This window comes from Ascaphus truei, chromosome 3, assembly GCF_040206685.1.
Source record: "Ascaphus truei isolate aAscTru1 chromosome 3, aAscTru1.hap1, whole genome shotgun sequence".
Classification (NCBI taxonomy): domain Eukaryota; kingdom Metazoa; phylum Chordata; class Amphibia; order Anura; family Ascaphidae; genus Ascaphus; species Ascaphus truei.
In genome coordinates this window covers 143,219,545-143,238,936 of record NC_134485.1, presented here as the reverse complement: position 1 = coordinate 143,238,936, position 19,392 = coordinate 143,219,545, and the positions used below count along the sequence as shown (strand labels likewise).

Below are 19,392 nucleotides of genomic sequence, written 5' to 3'. Positions count from 1 at the left end.
ACCCTAACTGTTAGTAAGACTACATTAGGCAAGAATATGCTTAGGCACGTTCTATAGTGCCGGGCACGTGCTATGCCGTGCGTGCGCGCGGGTTTTTAGTTGGCTGATGTCAGTCAGCCTTTCTATAGAAGGGCCGCGCGCGCGCACTGCAGAGAGAGGGGAGCCGACAGACAGCGGCGAAGATGAGGAATTTCATCTTTTCGCGCCACTGACTGCGCTGAAATGTATGTATGTGTGTGTATGTGTGTATGTATGTATGGTGTATGTGTACGTGCGTAAATAACTGCAGAAGTAAAAAAAAAATATTTATTAAAGTTTTTTTTCTTTAAAAAAATCTTACTTTCACTCACACAACCCATGCACACACATATAGTCACACATACATACACATACATACACACACATACACACATATACCTTACCTGCAGCTCCCGGCACTATAAACAGAAAAGCATGCGGCACATGCACGCGTGTTCGCATAGGAACGCACGGCTGCATATTACAGCCCTTAGATTAAATTATTTCAATGGTCCTATGATGTTAAAGGGAGCTATCTGATGAGGCGTGGAGAAAGACAATTGGAATTTCTTTCGGCTGCACTGCTGTCCTGGTAATATTGGGACCACAGGAGAAATCCAGACAACGGCGTCAGCACTGAGTATTTCACTTCTCCCTCACTGCCCATTGAAATGCACATACTGGTATCATGTATGGGCTGCATGTAAGAGCACATTTTATTGTCTTTAATTGTAGTAGATGATCTGCACCATTGGTTGTTCCTTTTATTCCCTTGAGGACCATCTGACACACACATTATTACATCTTATTCTCATACGGGGCACTCAACTCCACAGTCCTTAGATCAACCCCAAGCTCTTTTCAGAGATAGTATGGGGCTTATTCTAGTAGGTTTGATAACCAACTCATAATGCTTTCTTAGCACTTTCCGTACGATTTGGCAGATTTGCTATTCAGAAAGCTTTGATGACCGGTCAAGCTTATACGGGGAGTGCATTTTCCCAATCGATCTCGCTCCAAGCCAAATACACTAAGCAGGAGCTTCAAAAAGCAAAATAGTGCCATTTCGAAAATATAACGCTATTTTAGTAGCCTTGAATCTCATCAAGGCTCTGAAATTTCGAGCTTATCACAGATCTCATCTCGCCACCCCAAGGGTGCATCGGATTGAAGCTGGGAGTCTTTGGAGCTGATACAAATTAATACCAGTTCCGAAGACCCACCACAGGCCAAATACCACCTTCACCCACCCCTGCTACCTACAATAAACATTAAAACACAATACTAGCCAATATACCCATTCATTGCCTGTGTTGTTACCTACAGTATGCCCTCAATGGAGGCAAAGATAACCCTAATGGGAATGAATGGGTACCCCCTCTACCCCCAACAACCATAATATTACAGTACAGTAATGGGCAAAATGACTATTATGCAGATCGGGATAATAGCTAATTTGCCCATTCAAAATAAAACATTATCCAGCCAGCATAAAGTAAATAAAAGTTCTTCTTACCCCTGCCAGGATGAAGGCCATCGTCATCACCGTCCTCTGCATCCATATCCTCCATGGGCAGCAACAGTTCAATAAAAATACAAACTAATGGCCACTAACACCTTAATCACCTTAGCAGTTAGAAACTGCAATAGTAATTAAGGGGTTAACCCCCCTCCACCGCTACCCACTCGGGAGGCCTAACCACCCTCCCCGGGGAAACTACCCCACCCTCTACCCATTGATTGGCACAGCCTAAATGTTACGTTTGTCTGAAGCACTTATTCCCGTGACCTGTTATTTATATTATATTATTTGTTATTTATATGATTACCACGTGTATTACTATTGTGAAGCGCTATGTACATTAATGGCGCTATACAAATAAAGACATACAATACAATAATATGGGCATGATTAGCCACTATGGCCGTCAATGGGCAACCTAAAAAAAATACAGCACCAAAAAAACACAACAATAAAAAACAATAAAAAAAACAAGCATCCACACACAACAATTAAATAAATCAAGCACCTAAAAAAACAACAATTAAATTAAACAAACACTTAAACAACACAACAATTAAATAAAAAAGAAGCCCTACAAATACATAACAATTAACTAAAAACAAGAATAAAAAAAACCAAAACATAACAATTAAAAACAAGCATTTGCCAAAAAAATGCCTTGTCTGTCACTGTATTTATCTATAGCCTGAAATGGGCATAGATAAACACATTGGCAGTCAATAGCAACCTAAAAAAAAAAAAAACAATCATCAAAAAACACAATTATAAAAAACAAGCATACAAAATCAGAATTAGATCAACCAAGCATACAAAACCAGAATTAGAAAAAACAAGCATAAAAAACACAATTAGAAAAACTAAGCCGCAAAAAAACACAATTAAAAAAGCCAAGAATAAAAAAACACAATAAAAAACAAGAATAAAAAAAACGCACTGAAAATAAAAACAATCAATGTTTTTCTTACTTTTTATGTTTTCACCATCCGATTCCATCAGCAACAGCAGGAACCTCTTGAGACTTGACGCAATAATCCTCAACAGCCGGTAAATCCATCTTCTTTCTTCATCTGTATCTTCGGTGCATTGTAATCAATTTAAATCCATAGGGCGGATGTTGTCCCGTCAGCTTCTTAAGCTCAAATGAGACTAGATAGGCCTTATATAAGGCCTGCCTGTGACATCAGATTTGAGTGTCAGATGGTACAGCTCCAATCCAGGTTTCATCTTTTTTTTTTTTTTTTAAGGATGTGATGTCATCTTTAAGGCAGGTATGTCACATTCTTAAAACAAAATAGCTGACATCACATGGTACTGTACTTCAACCAATCGGATTGAGAGATATACCATGTGAGGCATCACATGGTACATTCCCAATCCGATTGGTTGAAGTACCATGTGACATCTTCCTTTTTTTTAAAGGGATATGATATCTTAAAGGATGATGTCACATCATTTTAAAAAAAATGGATGCCATCACATGGTACTTCAACCAATTGAATTGTGAGTGTACCACGTGGTTTATCTCACAATCCGATTGGTTGAAGTACCATGTGATGGCAGCCATTTTTATTAAAAGGATGTGACATCAATGTTAGGAATGTGAGCACACAGCGCCACAGGCAGAGCTCACGGCTCTCTACTTACACTGCTCAGACCCTTCCGCTAAAACCATGCAAGCCCCCTTCGGCTGCATCACTTACCCCTCGGCATGGTGGGACGCTCCACGAGGTACTTTCTCCACGCTCTACACCGCAGCCGTCGGTGTGGAATCGCCGCTCCTTGCGCACGCACGCACCCCACGTTGCTTCCTCTCATGCGCACATCAGACTTACAGCGCACACACAACAGCCCCTGAACTTATCCCCACTCAGGCTCCGCCCCCAAACACTGCACGGTTACAATCTGGCTCTTGCTGAGTGTCACCTGGGCTCTAAGAACAGCAGCCAATGCACTGAAGCTCCCTGGGCTCCTCCAGGCATGCCCCCTCTTCTGGTTGGCTGTTCCAGCTTTATATACCCTCTCTGTCCTATGCTTCCTCACCCGTCATAATTTTTGTATGGGTGTTTCACAGTGCTTGTTCTTTGATTCTCTCGGTTTTGACGTGGCTTGGCAGACTTCCCCCTTTGGCTCTTGACTTCGGATTGTTCCTGTTTACGTACCTTCTTTCTCCCTTCGACCACGGCTCTCACCTCAATTCTTCCATACTTCTCCTACCCCTGATCTCGGCAACAGCAACAACCATTCTTCTGGAAAAAACGGTACCGGCAAGTATTCACGCAATACTCCCCATCTGGCTTGGCACCATCTAATACCACAACTCGGACACGTCCCTCGGTCTGTCGGTGTGTGTTTTCATACCTGCCACCTCAGTTCTAGGGACAGGTCTGCTCTGCGGGTTAGTCCGGCGTAACATTATGACGAGCCCACAAGACGCAGACCAGGCCGAACTGAGGCAAGCAATCTCTACGCTGATACAGCAAAACCAGGCCATGGCCGATCAGATTGTGGCCCTAACACGCCAAATGGACAAACTTTCGGCTCAGGTATCGGAAGCACCTGTACCTCTTTCTCCTCCACAGGCTGCGGAACCAGTCAGACCCAGCACTCTGGATGTGAAGATACCGCCTCCGAAGCCGTACGTCAGCAACCCGCAGGAGTGCAGAGGTTTCCTTAACCAGTGCGAGGTTCGATTTGAAATGTCACCCCTTCAGTACGACACCGGCCGGAAGAAGGTAACCTACGTGTACAACCTACTGATGGCAGCGCGCTGGCATGGGCCTCGACAATCTGGGAGTTGCACCCGCACCTGACACAAGACTACCTAGCCTTCAATGGTGAGTTCCGACAAGTCTTTGATTCCCTTGCACGCCGGGAGATGGCGTCTGTTTCCCTCCTCCAGATAACTCAGGGGCGAAGATCGATGACACAGTATGCAGTGGAATTTCGCACGCTCGCCGCCGAGACGAACTGGGGCAAAGAGCCGCTCGTCTCCGCATTCTGGCAAGGTCTCTCGGAGTCCATCAAGGACAAGCTTGCTCGGCAACCAAGGCCAGACCAATTATAGGTGCTCATTGACTTGGCCGTACGCATTGATCAACGCATCCAGGTACGACGCTCGGAGCATCAGCATGCCTGGCCATTAACCTTCCAAGCACCCTTTCCCATCTCTCCTTTGGTTCCTAGACCATCTCCTTCGCAGCAGCTGGCACTGGAGCCTCCTGAGCCAATGCAATGTAGATCCGGATTCCACTACGTCAACACCGCTACGCCGGCGGACTCTGTTTCTACTGTGGATCTCCTGAACATCTGGTCCGTGCATGCTGTTTGCATCCGGGAAATGAGAACACTCAGTAAATATGGGGGGCTCTCACTGGGTGTTATCTCTTCTCGTCCCCTCCCCAAGGAGGCACTGCCTAAGAAACTTACGATTCCTATTTCTTTCGCAGGCGCTGAGTTTCGCACATCTTCTGCTGCTTTTATCGATTCCGGTGCTGGAGGAAACTTTGCAGACCTCGATTTTGCCAAACAGAACATGATACCTTTGGTGAAGAAGGCCCAACCTCTTGCCTTTGTTGGGATTGACGGACGTTCGCTGTCTCCAGCCTTTATCTCGCTACAGACCGTACCTCTCCTCCTATCTATCTACTCCCACAGCGAGACCCTGGTCCTTGACGCCATCCAGGCCCCAGGTACACCGGTAACCCTTGGCCTACCTTGGTTGCAGAAGAACAACCCTCCCATTGACTGGGTTTCACCTACCCCCATCACCTGGAAACCGAGGTCAGGGAAGTCTCCCAAACTTTTGGCTAACACAAAGACTCAGGATTCCATTCTTCCCCCCGTGTTCTACCTTTTCCGCGAGGTCTTTAACACTCAGAACAATTGCCTCCTCATCGGTCCTACTGTACGATTGCCCCATCGATTTGGTCCAGGATACACATTGCCCAAGTCCAAGACTTACCCATTGTCGATACCTGAGTCTCAAGCCATGGATGACTACATAAAGGAGAATCTTGAGAAAGGATTCATACGGCCCTCCAGTTCCCCGGCGGGAGCGGGGTTCTTCTTCGTGAAGAAAAAGGATGGTACTCTGAGGCCATGTATTGATTACCGAGGCTTGAACGGTATCACCAACAAGAACCGCTATCCTCTCCCTTTGATCACGGAACTCTTCGATAAACTGTGAGGGGCTAAACAAATTTCCAAATTGGATCTCCGTGGGGCTTACAACTTGGTCCGCATCAGGCAGGGCGACGAGGGGAAGACGACCTTCAACACCCACAGTGGGCATTATGAGTACCTCGTCATGCCTTTTGGTTTATGTAACGCCCCGGCCATCTTTCAGGACTTTATTAATGACGTATTTCGTGAGGTGCTCAACATCTTTGTTATTGTCTACTTAGATGACATTTTGATCTTCTCCAAAAATCTCCAGGATCACATTCGTCACACTTCGTACGTCCTCTCACGTCTACTCAAACATCACCTGTACGCCAAACTAGAGAAGTGTACTGTACCTTCCATCAACGCTCTACCAAATTTCTTGGCTACATTATTTTGGACGAAGGCTTTTTGATGGATCCAGGTAAACTCCAGGCAGTTACGGAATGGCCAAGACCAGAAACTCTCAAGGCAATCCAGCACTTTTTAGAATTTGCGAACTACTATCGGAAGTTCATTCGTAATTTCTCCACCCTAGTGGCCCCATCACGGCGTTGACTAGAAAAGGGGCTGACCCTTCTGCCTGGTCCGCCGAAGCTATCTCCGCCTTCCAGGTCCTTAAAGAGGCATTCGTCATGGCACCGATCCTGCGCCACCCCAACACGGATCTTCCCATTGTAATAGAAGTTGACGCATCGGACTGCGGTGCAGGGGCAATACTATCAAAGAGGTTCTCGCCCCAGGATAAACTTCACCCTTGTGCGTATTTCTCCAAGAAATTCTCCTCCGCCTAGAGGAATTATGATGTCGGCAACAGAGAGTTATTGGCCGTTAAGATAGCACTAGAAGAGTGGAGACATCTGTTGGAAGGGTCAAAGGAGCCATTTTCTATCTTAACAGACCACAAAAATTTACTGTATATTGAAGGAGTCATCGCCTCGGTCCTCGACAAGCTCGCTGGGCACTCTTCTTCTCTCACTTCAACTATCACCTATCCTACATAAAAAAAAAAAACAAAAAAAACAAAACTGTGCGCTACTACCTAACTACCTATAAAGTTTAAATGTATAAATATATACAGTGCAGTGACTATACCATCAATTTAGTGATAAAAAATGTATAAAAAATTAAACCACAACTCCCACAGTGAGGTAGTTAAACATTAAATAATAAGTGCCACATAACCGTGTTGGGGATAATGGCGTCTGCAGCTGTAAACGCAGGGGTGGCTCAGCACCCCACACACACTAAGAGAAGGGAAACAAAAGAAAACAGCGCACAACGCCAAATAGTGAAGCAAATTCAACAATATATTATAGATTTAAAAAGGGGGTAATATATCTGCGTACATAAAAAAGGTTGGTAAAAGGCATGTAGTGTGTATCACACTGTTTACCACTCGGCTGTTAGCTGTAGATTCAGGTGCTTGCTTCCCTCTGCTGCTGCAGCTCAGTTGATTCTGGGGCAGGACGTCAGTCTTTTCACTCCCAAGGGGATTTCCCTTCATGCAGCCAGGTTCAGCAGCTGGTACTGGGGCTCGGTGAAATCGCTCCTGCTTCCTAGCCGATATGAAGCTGCTCCTGTACCTTGGCAGGTGTATCCTCTGCAGAGAGGTTAAAACGCAGCTTGCTGCTGTCTTCACAGCAGTGGTGGATTCAATAGGGAAGTTTGAACAGTCTTACAGAGTCTCTCACAAGTGTCCAAAACAGCACACAGGATGAAATAAAAACAGGACAGGCCAACACATAGACAAAGGCCAATGTACATCCAACTAGTTTCGTAGAATTAACTACTTCTTCAGGGAATAATTAGGCCATTACCCAGAGGTCTTAAATACCTCACATAGATACCTTATTGGTCAACCAATTAGGGATCGACCAATCATCTATAATAGGTAATGGTCTGCGTGATAGGGAAGATGTGTAATTTACTTTTAAAACAACAACTTTATTAACAAGAAAACAAAAACACAACAATACCTATTTAATATAAACTTACATATAGACAAAATCTAGCATCCTATCCTACATCCCTGGAACGAAGAACGTGAAGGCAGATGCATTGTCCAGACAATACTCCTCAGAAGACAGGCCTGAGGCATCTTTGGAACCCATCCTACCTCCTGAAAGAAATTTGGCTACTTCCACCTTCAAATCGCTAGACAAGATCAAAAGGGACCAGCAACAGATCCCTTCAAACATGGCCATCCCCTCTAACAGGCTCTTTTCGTTTCGCCCAGATTCATTCCAGAGGTCCTAGATTGGGGACACTCTTCTAAACCCGCAGGTCACCCGGGCTTCAGAAGGACGTTAGACTTAATTCGTCGGAACTTTTGGTGGCCTAGTATGTCTAAAGACATTGTGGAATACACTCGCGCTTGTCCTGTTTGCACCCAGAACAAGACACTTCCACAGAGACCTCAGGGACTTCTCCCATTGCCAGTGCCTGCTCGTCCATGGTCCCATATCTCCATGGATTTCTTAGTCGATCTCCCTAGGTCTAGGGGCTAACCATTTTAGTTGTCGTAGACAGGTTTTCGAAGATGGCCCACTTCATTCCCCTCAAGGGTCTGCCCTCCTCTCCCGCCCTAGCAGACATGTTCTCTGAGCATATCTTTAGGATCCATGGCATTCCATCTTCCATTGTCTCTGTCAGAGGATCCCAGTTCGTCTCCACCTTCTGGGCGACCTTCACTAAAAGATTGGGAATTGTCTCTTCCTTCTCCTCTGCATACCACCGCCAGTCTAATGGACAGACAGAGAGAACTAACCAGTCACTGGAAATATACCTCAGGCATTTCATCTCTGATTCCCAGGACGATTGGTCCCAACTCCTCCTGTGGGCAGAGTACACGGTCAATTCGGCCCGAAGCGAATCCACCCGAGAATCGCCATTCTTTGTCAATTATGGGTTTCACCCTGAGACAGGGGGTGCCCAATGCTACATCCCATTGACAAAACATATATGATGAAAAGTATAAAGTAAAATACTTCAATAATAATAATATTAAATACTTGGTTATTTAGTTAACCCTTTGGCCAAAGCGTAATAAGCCTGCATACCAACGTCAAGGTATAACCAAATTAATGAATGTCCTACACTACACTACACTACACTGTGAACCTTTCCTTTTACCCTCCCTGCTTACCTATTTCCAATGTTGGTTCTGGGGTACCGGCGGTACATGAACGGATTTCCACTATCCAAGACATTTGGTCCAAGGTACAATCGTCTCTCCACAAGGCCGCCGATACTGCTAGACTTCAGGCCAATCGCCACCGTCGGCCGGCACCCAACTACAAGCCAGGGGATTTAGTATGGCTCTCTTCAAGAAACATCCGCATGAGAGTTCCTTCCCCTAAATTGGCTCCTAGGTTTTGCGCCACTTTCCCGTGGTGGAGCAGATTAACCCTGTGGCGTTTCGCCTTAAACTACCACCCTCCATGAGGATCCCAGACGTTTTTCATGCCTCGCTGTTAAAACCCCAGATTGCCAATCATTTCTTTTCTAAACAGACCAACTAGCCAGACCCAGTCACGGTACTCAATAACGAAGATTACGAGGTACAAGCCTTTCTGGACTCCCGCATCTCAGGGGGCAGCTTTAGTTTTTGGTCCACTGGAGGGGTTTCGGACCCGAGGAGAGGTCTTGGGTTCTGCTCAAAGACATCCATGCGCCCAGCCTCCTGAAGACTTTTAGGAGGAAATTTCCGGAGAAGCCGTTCTTGGATCGTCCTGAGGCCGATCCTAAAGAGGGGGGTACTGTTAGGAATGTGAGCACACAGCGCCACAGGCGGAGCTCACGGCTCTCTCCTTACACTGCTCAGACCCTTCCGTTACAACCATGCAAGCCCCCTTCAGCTGCATCACTTACCCCTCGGCATGGTGGGACGCTCCACGAGGTACTTTCTCCACGCTCTACGCCACAGCCATCGGCGTGGAATCGCCGCTCCGCACCCACACGTGCACCCCACATTGCTTCCTCTCATGCGCATGTCGGACTTACAGCGCACATACAAAAGCCCTTGAAATAATCCTTGCTCAGGCTCCGCCCCCAAACACTGCACGTTTACAATCTGGCTCTTGCTGAGTGTCACCTGGGCTCTAAGAACAGCAGCCAATGCCCTTAAGCTCCCTGGGCTCCTCCAGGCACACCCCCTCTCCTTGCATATATAGTTACATAGTAGATGAGGTTGAAAAAAGACATAGGTCCATCAACTTCAACCTATGCTAATTTTAGACAACAGATACTTTATCTTATATCTACACTTACTTATTGATCCAGAAGAAGGCAAAGAAAAAACCCCATTAAGGGGAAAAAATAATTCCTTCCTGACTCCAAGAATTGGCAATCGGAATAATCCCTGGATCAACATTCTTCCCATGTTTACTTATTTGGTATATCCCTGTATACCTTTCCTTTCTAAAAAGATGTCCAACCTTTTTTTGAACAAATTTATTGTATCTGCCATCACAGTCTCCATGGGTAATGAATTCCACATTTTAGCTTCCCTTACTGTAAAGAACCATTTCCTTTGTTGCTGCTGAAATCTCAATTCCTCCAACCTTAAGGGATGGCCCGAGTTCTTAATACTGCCTGTGGGATGAATAGTTCTTTTGAAAGCTCCTTGTATTGTCCCCGAATATATTTGTATATAGTTATCATATCCCCTCTTAGACGCCTATTTTCTAATGTAAATAAATCTAATTTAGCTAGCCTCTCCTCATAAGTTAGATTGTCCATCTCCTTTATTAATTTGGTGGCTCTTCTCTGCACTCTCTCTAGCTCCATAATGTCTTTTCTTAGGATTGGTGCCCAAAATTTTACTCCATATTCAAGATGTGGTCTTACTAGTGCTTTGTAAAGGGGCATAATTATGTTTACTTCCCTTCCACCCATTGCCCGTTTGATGCAAGATAACATCTTGTTTGCTTTTGCAGCTACTGCATGACATTGGGCACTATTGCTAAGCCTGCTGTCTAAAGCACTCCTAAATCCTTCTCCATCAAGGATTCCCCCAATATATCTCCATTTCATTTGTAAGTCACCTTTTTATTCTTGCAAAACAAATGCATAACCTTACATTTACCTGTATTAAACTTCATTTGCCATTTACCTGCCCACGTTTCCAGTCTCTCCAAGTCCTTCTGAAGAGAAATTACATCCTGCTCTGATTCTATTACCTTACACAATTTAGTATCATCAGCAAAGATGGAGACTTTCCTCTCGATCCCAACCTCAAGGTCATTAATAAACAAGTTAAAAAGCAGGGGTCCCAGTACCGATCCCTAAGGTACTCCACTCACGACTTTAGCCCAACCTGAAAAAGTTCCATTTATGACAACCCTCTGTTGTCTGTCCTTTAACCAGTTTTCAATCCAGGTGCATATATTATTACTGAGTCCAATTTTCTTTATTTTGTACACCAACCTCTTGTGTGAAACCGTATCAAAAGCCTTTGCAAAATCTAAGTAGACCACATCAACTGCATTACCCTGGTCTAAATTCCTACTTGCCTCCTCAAAGAAACAAATAAAGTTAGTTTGGCAAGATCTATCCTTCATAAATCCATGCTGACTATTACTAATAATTTTGTTTTCCATTAGGTATTCCTGAATATTATCCCGTATTAAACCTTCAAGTAGTTTCCCTACTATTGAAGTCAGGCTTACAGGTCTGTCATTTCCCGTTTGTGATCTACTGTAGCTCCCTTTTAAATATAGGCACCACATCTGCTTTACGCCAATGTTGTGGTACTGAGCCTGTGGAAATGGAGTCCTTGAATATTAAATATAATGGTTTGGCTATTACTGAACTTAACTCCTGAGAACTTTTGGATGTATGCCATCGGGGCCAGGTGCCTTAGTTGCTTTAATTTTTTCAAGTCGCTTATGAACTTCTTCCTCAGTTAACCAATTGTTCATTAATATGGAGGTTGTGGCTGCCTCCTGTGGCATTACTATTGAACTTGATTCTTCCCTGGTAAACACAGAGGCAAATAATTTGTTTAATACCTCAGATTTTTCCGTATCTCCAATAATCTGCCTACCCACCTCACACTGAAAGGGTCCTATATTTTCTTTTCTCATTTTTTTGCTATTAAGGTACTTAAAGAACTTTTTAGGGTTGACCTTACTTTCTATTGCAATCCTTTTTTCATTATCCATTTTTGCTCATTTGATTGCCCTTTTGCAATTTTTGTTACATTCCTTATACTTCTGATACGATGTCTCCGTCGCTTCTGACTTAAAAAATCTAAACGCCTTCCTCTTCTTATCTACTTCCTCCCCTACCTGTTTATTTAGCCACATTGGTTTTGACTTATTTCTTTTATACTTATTACCCATGGGTATAAACTAACAAGTGTGCTTTTCTAACAATGTTTTAAAAACTGCCCATTTATCTTCTATATTTGTCCCTGCAAAAACATCATCCCCTTGTATTACTACTAGATTAGACCTCAGTTTATTAAAATCTGCCTTTCTAAAGTTTAAGGTCTTTGTTGAACCCAATAAATCTATTTTTTGATCATTTATTTCATATGAGACCATGTTATGATCACTGTTACCCAAATGTTCCAGGACTTAAATATTTGTTATTACTTCTACATTGTTTGATATGACCAAATCCAGTATTGCCCCTCTCCTGGTTGGTTCCTCAATAATTTGGGTCATATAATTGTCTTTAAGCCCCCCCAAAAACCTGTTTCCTTTTGTTGTAACGCTAATCTCATTGCCCCAGTCTAGTCTGGATAATTAAAATCCCCCATTATGCAAACATGACCCAGTTTTAATGCCTTTTCCATTTGCAAAAGTATTTTAGCTTCCTCAATCTCACAGATATTTGGTGGTTTATAGCATATTCCCACAAACATTTTCTTAATACTTTTACCTCCACTGCTAATTTCTAGCCACAAAGTCTCTACATTTTCATAATTCCCTTCATAAACATAATTCCTTATAATAGGGTTTAAATCCGGTTTAACATATAAACATACTCCACCTCCCCTTCTATTTGTTCGATCCTTCCAAAAAAGGGAATAACCCTCTAAATTAACTGTCCAGTCATGAGTTTCATCCCACCATGTTTCAGTAATGCCTATGATATCATACTGCTCCCTTGCAGCTATTAATTCAAGCTCCCCCATTTTATCTGTCAGGCTTCTTGCATTAGCAAGCATGCATTTAAGTTTTTTTCAGCCAGTACTATTATCTTATCTGCTCCTTCCTTTCTGCACCCACTTGGTTTATTCTGCAGAAGTTTTCTAGTATTATCTGTATTTACTATGGGTGTCTCACAGCTTGTCAAACTCGCACTTGCCCCATTATACCTCCATACCACCTTGTATCCTCCTCTATTCCATTTAGTTCATTATGTGTTTCATTCCCCTCCCCCCCTCCATCCTAGTTTAAAATCTCCTGGTTGGCTGTTCCACCTTTATATACCCTCTCTGTGGTGTGCTTCCTCGCTCGTCATAGTTTTTGTATGGGTGTTTCACAGTGCTTGTTCTTTGATTCTCTCGGTTTTGACGCGGCTTGGCAGATTTCCCCCTTTGGCTCTCGACTTCGGACTGTTCCTGTTTATGTACCTTCTGGCTCCCTTCGACCACGGCTCTCACCTCGATCCTTTCATACTTCTCCTACCCCTGAACTCGGCAACGGCAATGACCATTCGTCTGGAAAAACAGGTACCGGCAAGTATTCACGCAATACTCCCCATCTGGCCTGGCACCATCTAATACCACAACCCGGACACGTCCCTCGCTCTGTCGGTGTGTGTATTCATACCTGCCACCTCAGTTCTAGGGACAGGTCTGGTCTGCGGGCTACTCCGGCGTATCAATCATCCCTTAAGATGATGTCACATCCTTTAAACAAATAGAAGATGTCACATGGTACTTCAACCAATCAGATTGGTGATGTACCATGTGATGCCTCACATGGTATATCTCACAATCCGATTGGGTCTAGTACCATGTGATGGCAGCCATTTTGTTTTAAGGATGTGACGTACCTCCCTCGAAGATGACGCCACATCCTTAAAAAAGAACCCTGTCACATTGTACAGCATCTAATCGGATTGGAGCTATACCATCTGACACTTAAATGTGATGTCACAGGCCTGTCCCATCTCATTTGACCTTAAGACGCCAACGGGACAACATCCGCCTTTTGATTACAATGGACAGATGAAGATACAGATGAAGATAAAGAAGAAGATGGACTTACCTGCTGTTGAGGATCATTGCGTCGAGTGTCAAGAGATTCCTGCTGTTGCTGATGGCGCAAAATTGGAGGTTGAAGACGTCAAAAGTAAGACAAATATTGATTGTATTTGTTTTTTCAGTCTTTTTTTTATTCTTGTTTTTTTAATTCTGTTTTTTGCTGCTTGGTTTTTCTAATTGTGTTTTTTTTATTCTTGTTTTTTTTTTAGGTTGCACATTGACTGCCAATGTGTTTATCTTTGCCCATTCTGAGCTATTGATCAATACAGTGACAGGCAATGCTTTTATTGGCAAATGCTTGTTTTTAAATTATTGTTATGTTTTGTATTTTTGTTTCTTGTTTTAGTTAATTGATATGTATTTGTAGGGCTTGTTGTTATTTAATTGTGTTACATAGTTACATAGTTACATAGTAGATGAGGTTGAAAAAAGAGGTACGTTCATCAAGTTCAACCTATGCTAAATTTAGACAACAGATACTTTATCATATATCTATACTTACTTATTGATCCAGAGGAAGGCAAACAAAAACCCCCAGTGTCATATCATCCAATGATATCTCATAAGGGGAAAATAAATTCCTTCTTGTCTCCAAGAATTGGCAATCGGATTATTCCCTGGATCAACATTCTTCCCATGAATACTTATTTGGTATATCCCTGTATACCTTTCCTTTCTAAAAAGATGTCCAACCTTTTATTGAACAAATTTATTGTATCTGCCATCACAGTCTCCATGGGTAAGGAATTCCACATTTTAACTGCCCTTACTGTAAAGAACCCTTTCCTGTGTTGCTGTTGAAATCTCCTTTCCTCCAACCTAATGGGATGCCCCCGAGTCCTTTGTACTTCCCTTGGGATGAATAGTTAATTTGAAAGCTCCTTGTACTGTCCCCAAATATATTTGTATATAGTTATCATATCCCCTCTTAGACACCTCTTTTCTAAGGTAAATAAATCTAATTTAGCTAGCCTATCCTAATAAGATAGATTGTCCATCCCTTTTATTAGTTTGGTGGCTCTTCTCTGCACTCTCTCTAGTTCCAGAATGTATTTTCTAAGGAGTGGTGCCCAAAATGTTACTCCATATTCAAGGTGTGGTCTTACTAATGCTTTGTAAAGGGGCATCGTTATGTTTACTTCTCTTCCATCCATTGCCCTTTTAATGCAATATAAAATCTTGTTTGCCTTTGCAGCTACAGCATGACATTGGGCACTATTGCTAAGCCTACTGTCTACAAGCACTCCTAAATGCTCAGCTGGAAGAGGATCTTCCCTGGATCCTCATAAAGTAGGTAGAAGCAGGATAACAGCAAGCGCACCGAGAGAAAATAATAAAAAATATAAACATTACTCACGAGTCTTTAATGACTCCTGGAAAACATATGAAATGAATGTGGTATGGGAAATGGGGGAGGGTATGGGGTATAAGGAAAATGATAACAATTAATCAGATTATTATAATTTTCCCTATTCCCTATACCTTCCCCCATTTCCCATACCACATTAATTTCATATGTTTGCTAGGAGTCATTAATGACACGCGATTAATGTTTATAATTTATATTACTTCCAGCACCTGCCTGAGCATTGTATATGTTTCCCTGTGTTCCTGGCCACCTTAGGTTCTAGTTACTGAGCCTTCCTTGTTTGTGAGCCTTCCCTGTTCCTGTTGCTGTGCCTAGCCTGTTGCTTAGCCTTGCTTATTTGTGAGCCATCCTTGTGGCTTCCCTGTTCCAGAGGCTAGCCTGTTGCTGTGGCAAGCCTGTTCATTTGGAATCCCTGTTGCCAACCCCAGACTGTGACCCTGACCTTGCTGCCTGCCACCTGCCCTGACCCTTTGCCTGTTGCCTGGACTTTGCACCACTGCCGCCAGCCCTGACCTCCTGCCTGCTTTCTGAGTACGGATACTCTTACAGGACTCTGGTCAGTTAATTTACATCCCTACCTCAGCCCTGCGGGTTCACTTCCTGATCGGAGATGAGCACCATCACAATGTTTTATTTTGAATGTGCAAATTAGCTATTGTCCATATCTGCAGAATAGTAATTTTGCCCATTAGTGTACTGTATGTGTTGAGGGGAGTTGTTGGGAGTAGAGGAGGTGGGTAGTAGGGTTGTTGTATTTTTTAGTGTTCTTGGGGATAGAGGGATTGGATGAAGGGGGAGTTGCCCCAAGGGTGGGTGGTTAGGCCTCTCAGGTGGGTAGCAGGGGTGCTCAGGATACCTGGGGACTGCTTCTCTGATGGAATTGGAACCAAAAGTGAGTTTTCTCTTACATACTATAACTATGTTATTATGATTGGGACAATTTCTGTACTGTTCATTGTGCTGGCTAGCACTAGGTACTAGTCCCTTGCCCTATTAGGGTACAGTATGTTATTATTGCTCACCATCATATTGGAGTGTTCCCAACGGAAGAATTATTATTTAGTATTGGGACTCATATATTCTGATGCACCGGTTACCCACATTTTGGGTAGCAGGAGTGGTTAACCCCTTCATTACCATAGCAGTTATCACGCTATGGTAGTGAAGGGGTTAACTCCTCTTGCAACCTTCCCGGCATTAGCACAGAAAACTAGTCAGGATGAGAATCCTAGCTAGAAAAAGAAACCCACAATTGCACTCTATGGGGACAACATTAGGTGGGACAAAATATAAACCCAAGCTAGTAGCGTAAAGTGACAAAAGACGCAAAAAAATAAATAAATAATAAAATAACCTTCCCGGCATGCCTAACCACCCACTCTGGGGCAACTACCCCCTTCATCCACCTCCTCTGACCCCAATAAACAGGGTACTTGGGTTTAACCTTTCATTGCCTTAGCGGCAAGATGCTAAGGTAATGAAGATGTTTTTATTCAAATTTGAATATTAGTGTGCAGGAACAGGGGGTCTCCTGAGTTGAACCGTGTTTATTTCAGCCTTGGGGACCCCTGCTTCCTGAGTTAGAGGCCCCGTTATGGGGTACCGGTATCTCCCCTGTGTTTAAATCTCCAGCGTCACATGGCCGGGACATTTAAATGCACAGGAGATACCGGCACCCCATGCTGGGGCTTGTATCTCAGGAAGCAAGGGGACTCGGACCTGAAATTAATGCGGTTCAGCTCTGGAGACCCCCTGCTCCCATAAACTAGTGTTAAAATTTTAATTAAAATACTACGATCGCCTGTGAGAGCTGTACTGGGAGAGTCGGCTCTCTATATGCAGCTCTCTATGCAGCTGAGGCCAGATCGTAAAGGGAGAACTTTGAGAGAGTCTGTAATCTCATTGCTGCTACACCATGCAGTATTGGCATTTTCCTGCCTCATAGTTTGAGATGGTTTCAGATTCTTTCTGAATACCGTGATAGACAAATGACAAACTGTTCGGTGGGAACATGCTAAACCGTTCAAGATAGCAGCAAAGTTATCAAAGCTACTAGAATAGGCCCCTATGTGTCTCTGATATCCCTTAATTTATTAGGGAAATGTGAGTGCAATTTCCCCTTTCCTACCAACAAATTTATATCGCCATCAACGTATTGCGCCATTTGTGTTATTTTTTCTCTTTACAAACGTGGACCTGCACTCCCATTCATCAAAGACTAGAAAACTACACATTTACCTTAACATTCCCCAGCCGCTGAGGAAAGCTGGTAGAAACGGACCACAGCAGATGTTAAGCTAATATTAAGCTGCCCTGCTATTTTCCCCACAGCCCAGAGAAAGTTTGGTCTGGCAAGAACTATACAGTATACAAAGATAATGCTTCACACCTAAATGTAAATATAAAGATGGAAGTTACTAAACAATGATAAAATAAGCATGGAAAGCAGCAGTTTGACAGAGTTGGCATTAGCCAAACCACTAGAGTTACAAAGAAAAATGTGTTTAGACAAAACATGTAAACTGAAAACTCATTCATATGGCTAATCCACAACATTTCTTTGTGATGTCCCTGCCATTTGAATAGGCTGCATACAATCCATCTCGTATAAACAGCATGGTTTTGGCCTGTTAAAATAATTTGTACAACATCATGCACATACAGCAGTAAAGCCATCCTTCTTTTTACATGGGATCACAGAGGAAGTTACCATGTTCACAGGACAGGGAGTAATGTATGTATGAAATGTATGTACAGTATGTATGTATGTATGTATGTATGTATGTATGTACAGTATGTATGTATGTCTTTATTTATATTGTGCCATTAATGTACATAGCGTTTCACAGTAGTAATACACGTGACAATCATATAAATAACAAATGATACAAATAACAGATCATGGGAATAAGTGCTTCAGACTTAACAATTGACATTTAGGAAGAGGAGTCCCTGCTCTGAAGAGCTTACAATCTAATTGGTATGTAGGAAGAACGTATAGAGACAGTAGGAGAGCATTCTGGTAAGTGTGTCTGCAGGGGCCAAGCTTTATGTATCAGGTGTATAGTAATAGCCGCGGAGCTACTCATATGCTTAATTACAGTAAGCAGGAGTTTTTTAAGGTGGGTCTTAAAGGTGGATAGAGAGGGTGCTAGTCGGGTGTTGAGGGGAAGGGCATTCCAGAGGTGTCGGCCAGTCGGTGTGAGAGATTTAAGGCAGGAGATGCTTTAGATACAAAGGGGGTAGAGAGAAGAAATCCTTGAGCAGAATGCAAGAGTCAGGATCGTGCATAGCGAGAAATTAGGGCTGAGATGTAAGAAAGGGCAGAAGAGTGTAAAGCTTTAAAAGTGAGGAGGAGAATTGAGTGTGAGATGCGAAATTTGATAGGAAGCCAGGAGAGGGATTTCAGCAGGGGAGACGCTGAGACAGATTTAGGAAAGAGTAGAGTGATTCTGGCAGCAGCCTTTAGGATAGATTGTTGGGGGGACAGATGAGAAGCAGGAAGGTCAGACAGCAGGAGGTTACAGTAACCAAGTCTGGAGTGAATGAGGGTCTATGTCAGCGTTTGACATAATGTGAACATGATATTTGTTGCATGGTAAATGTGAGAATTAAATAATGAAGCTCTCTGGGGGTTATTTATTAAAGTCTAAACTATAAAACAGGAACAAAACTATTGCAAAAAACAGACCCATATTTAAACACATCCAAGTATTTACGAAGTACAAATGTGTATTCCCTCTAGCAATCTAAAAAATTTTTTTTAAAACATCATGTATCATACCTAGTATTTGGGGGAAAATGCCATTGTTGGCTATGGGCCTCCAATTCTTCATAATTGTATAATATGCACAGTAGATCAACTAATCTGGAAATACATATACCTTCCTAACATGCACTGCAATACATTCATCTCACTTGATTAGAATGCAATACCTTATGGATTAGGAACATCAGTTGATATGTGATAGATAGTCCTCCAAGTTCCACCAAGTTAACGAGACCTAAATAGAGAAATATATATATATATTTTTAAGTACTGTACATAACAGGTAAATATTATTCTGTATTGTTTAAAGAATAGAATAACTAGAT

General features: G+C 43.0%; 1 protein-coding gene across 2 annotated transcripts in view; it reads right to left on the bottom strand.

The window, feature by feature from the left end:
• The window catches only part of LOC142490976 (multidrug and toxin extrusion protein 1-like), a 164,475-nt gene that overhangs the window by 81,199 nt on the left and 63,884 nt on the right, over positions 1 to 19,392 (bottom strand). For both annotated transcript variants that reach the window (XM_075593336.1, XM_075593338.1), the window contains one exon: positions 19,234 to 19,301. In XM_075593336.1, coding sequence (XP_075449451.1) covers positions 19,234 to 19,301 — 68 coding nt within the window. The remainder of the gene's footprint in view (positions 1 to 19,233; positions 19,302 to 19,392) is intronic.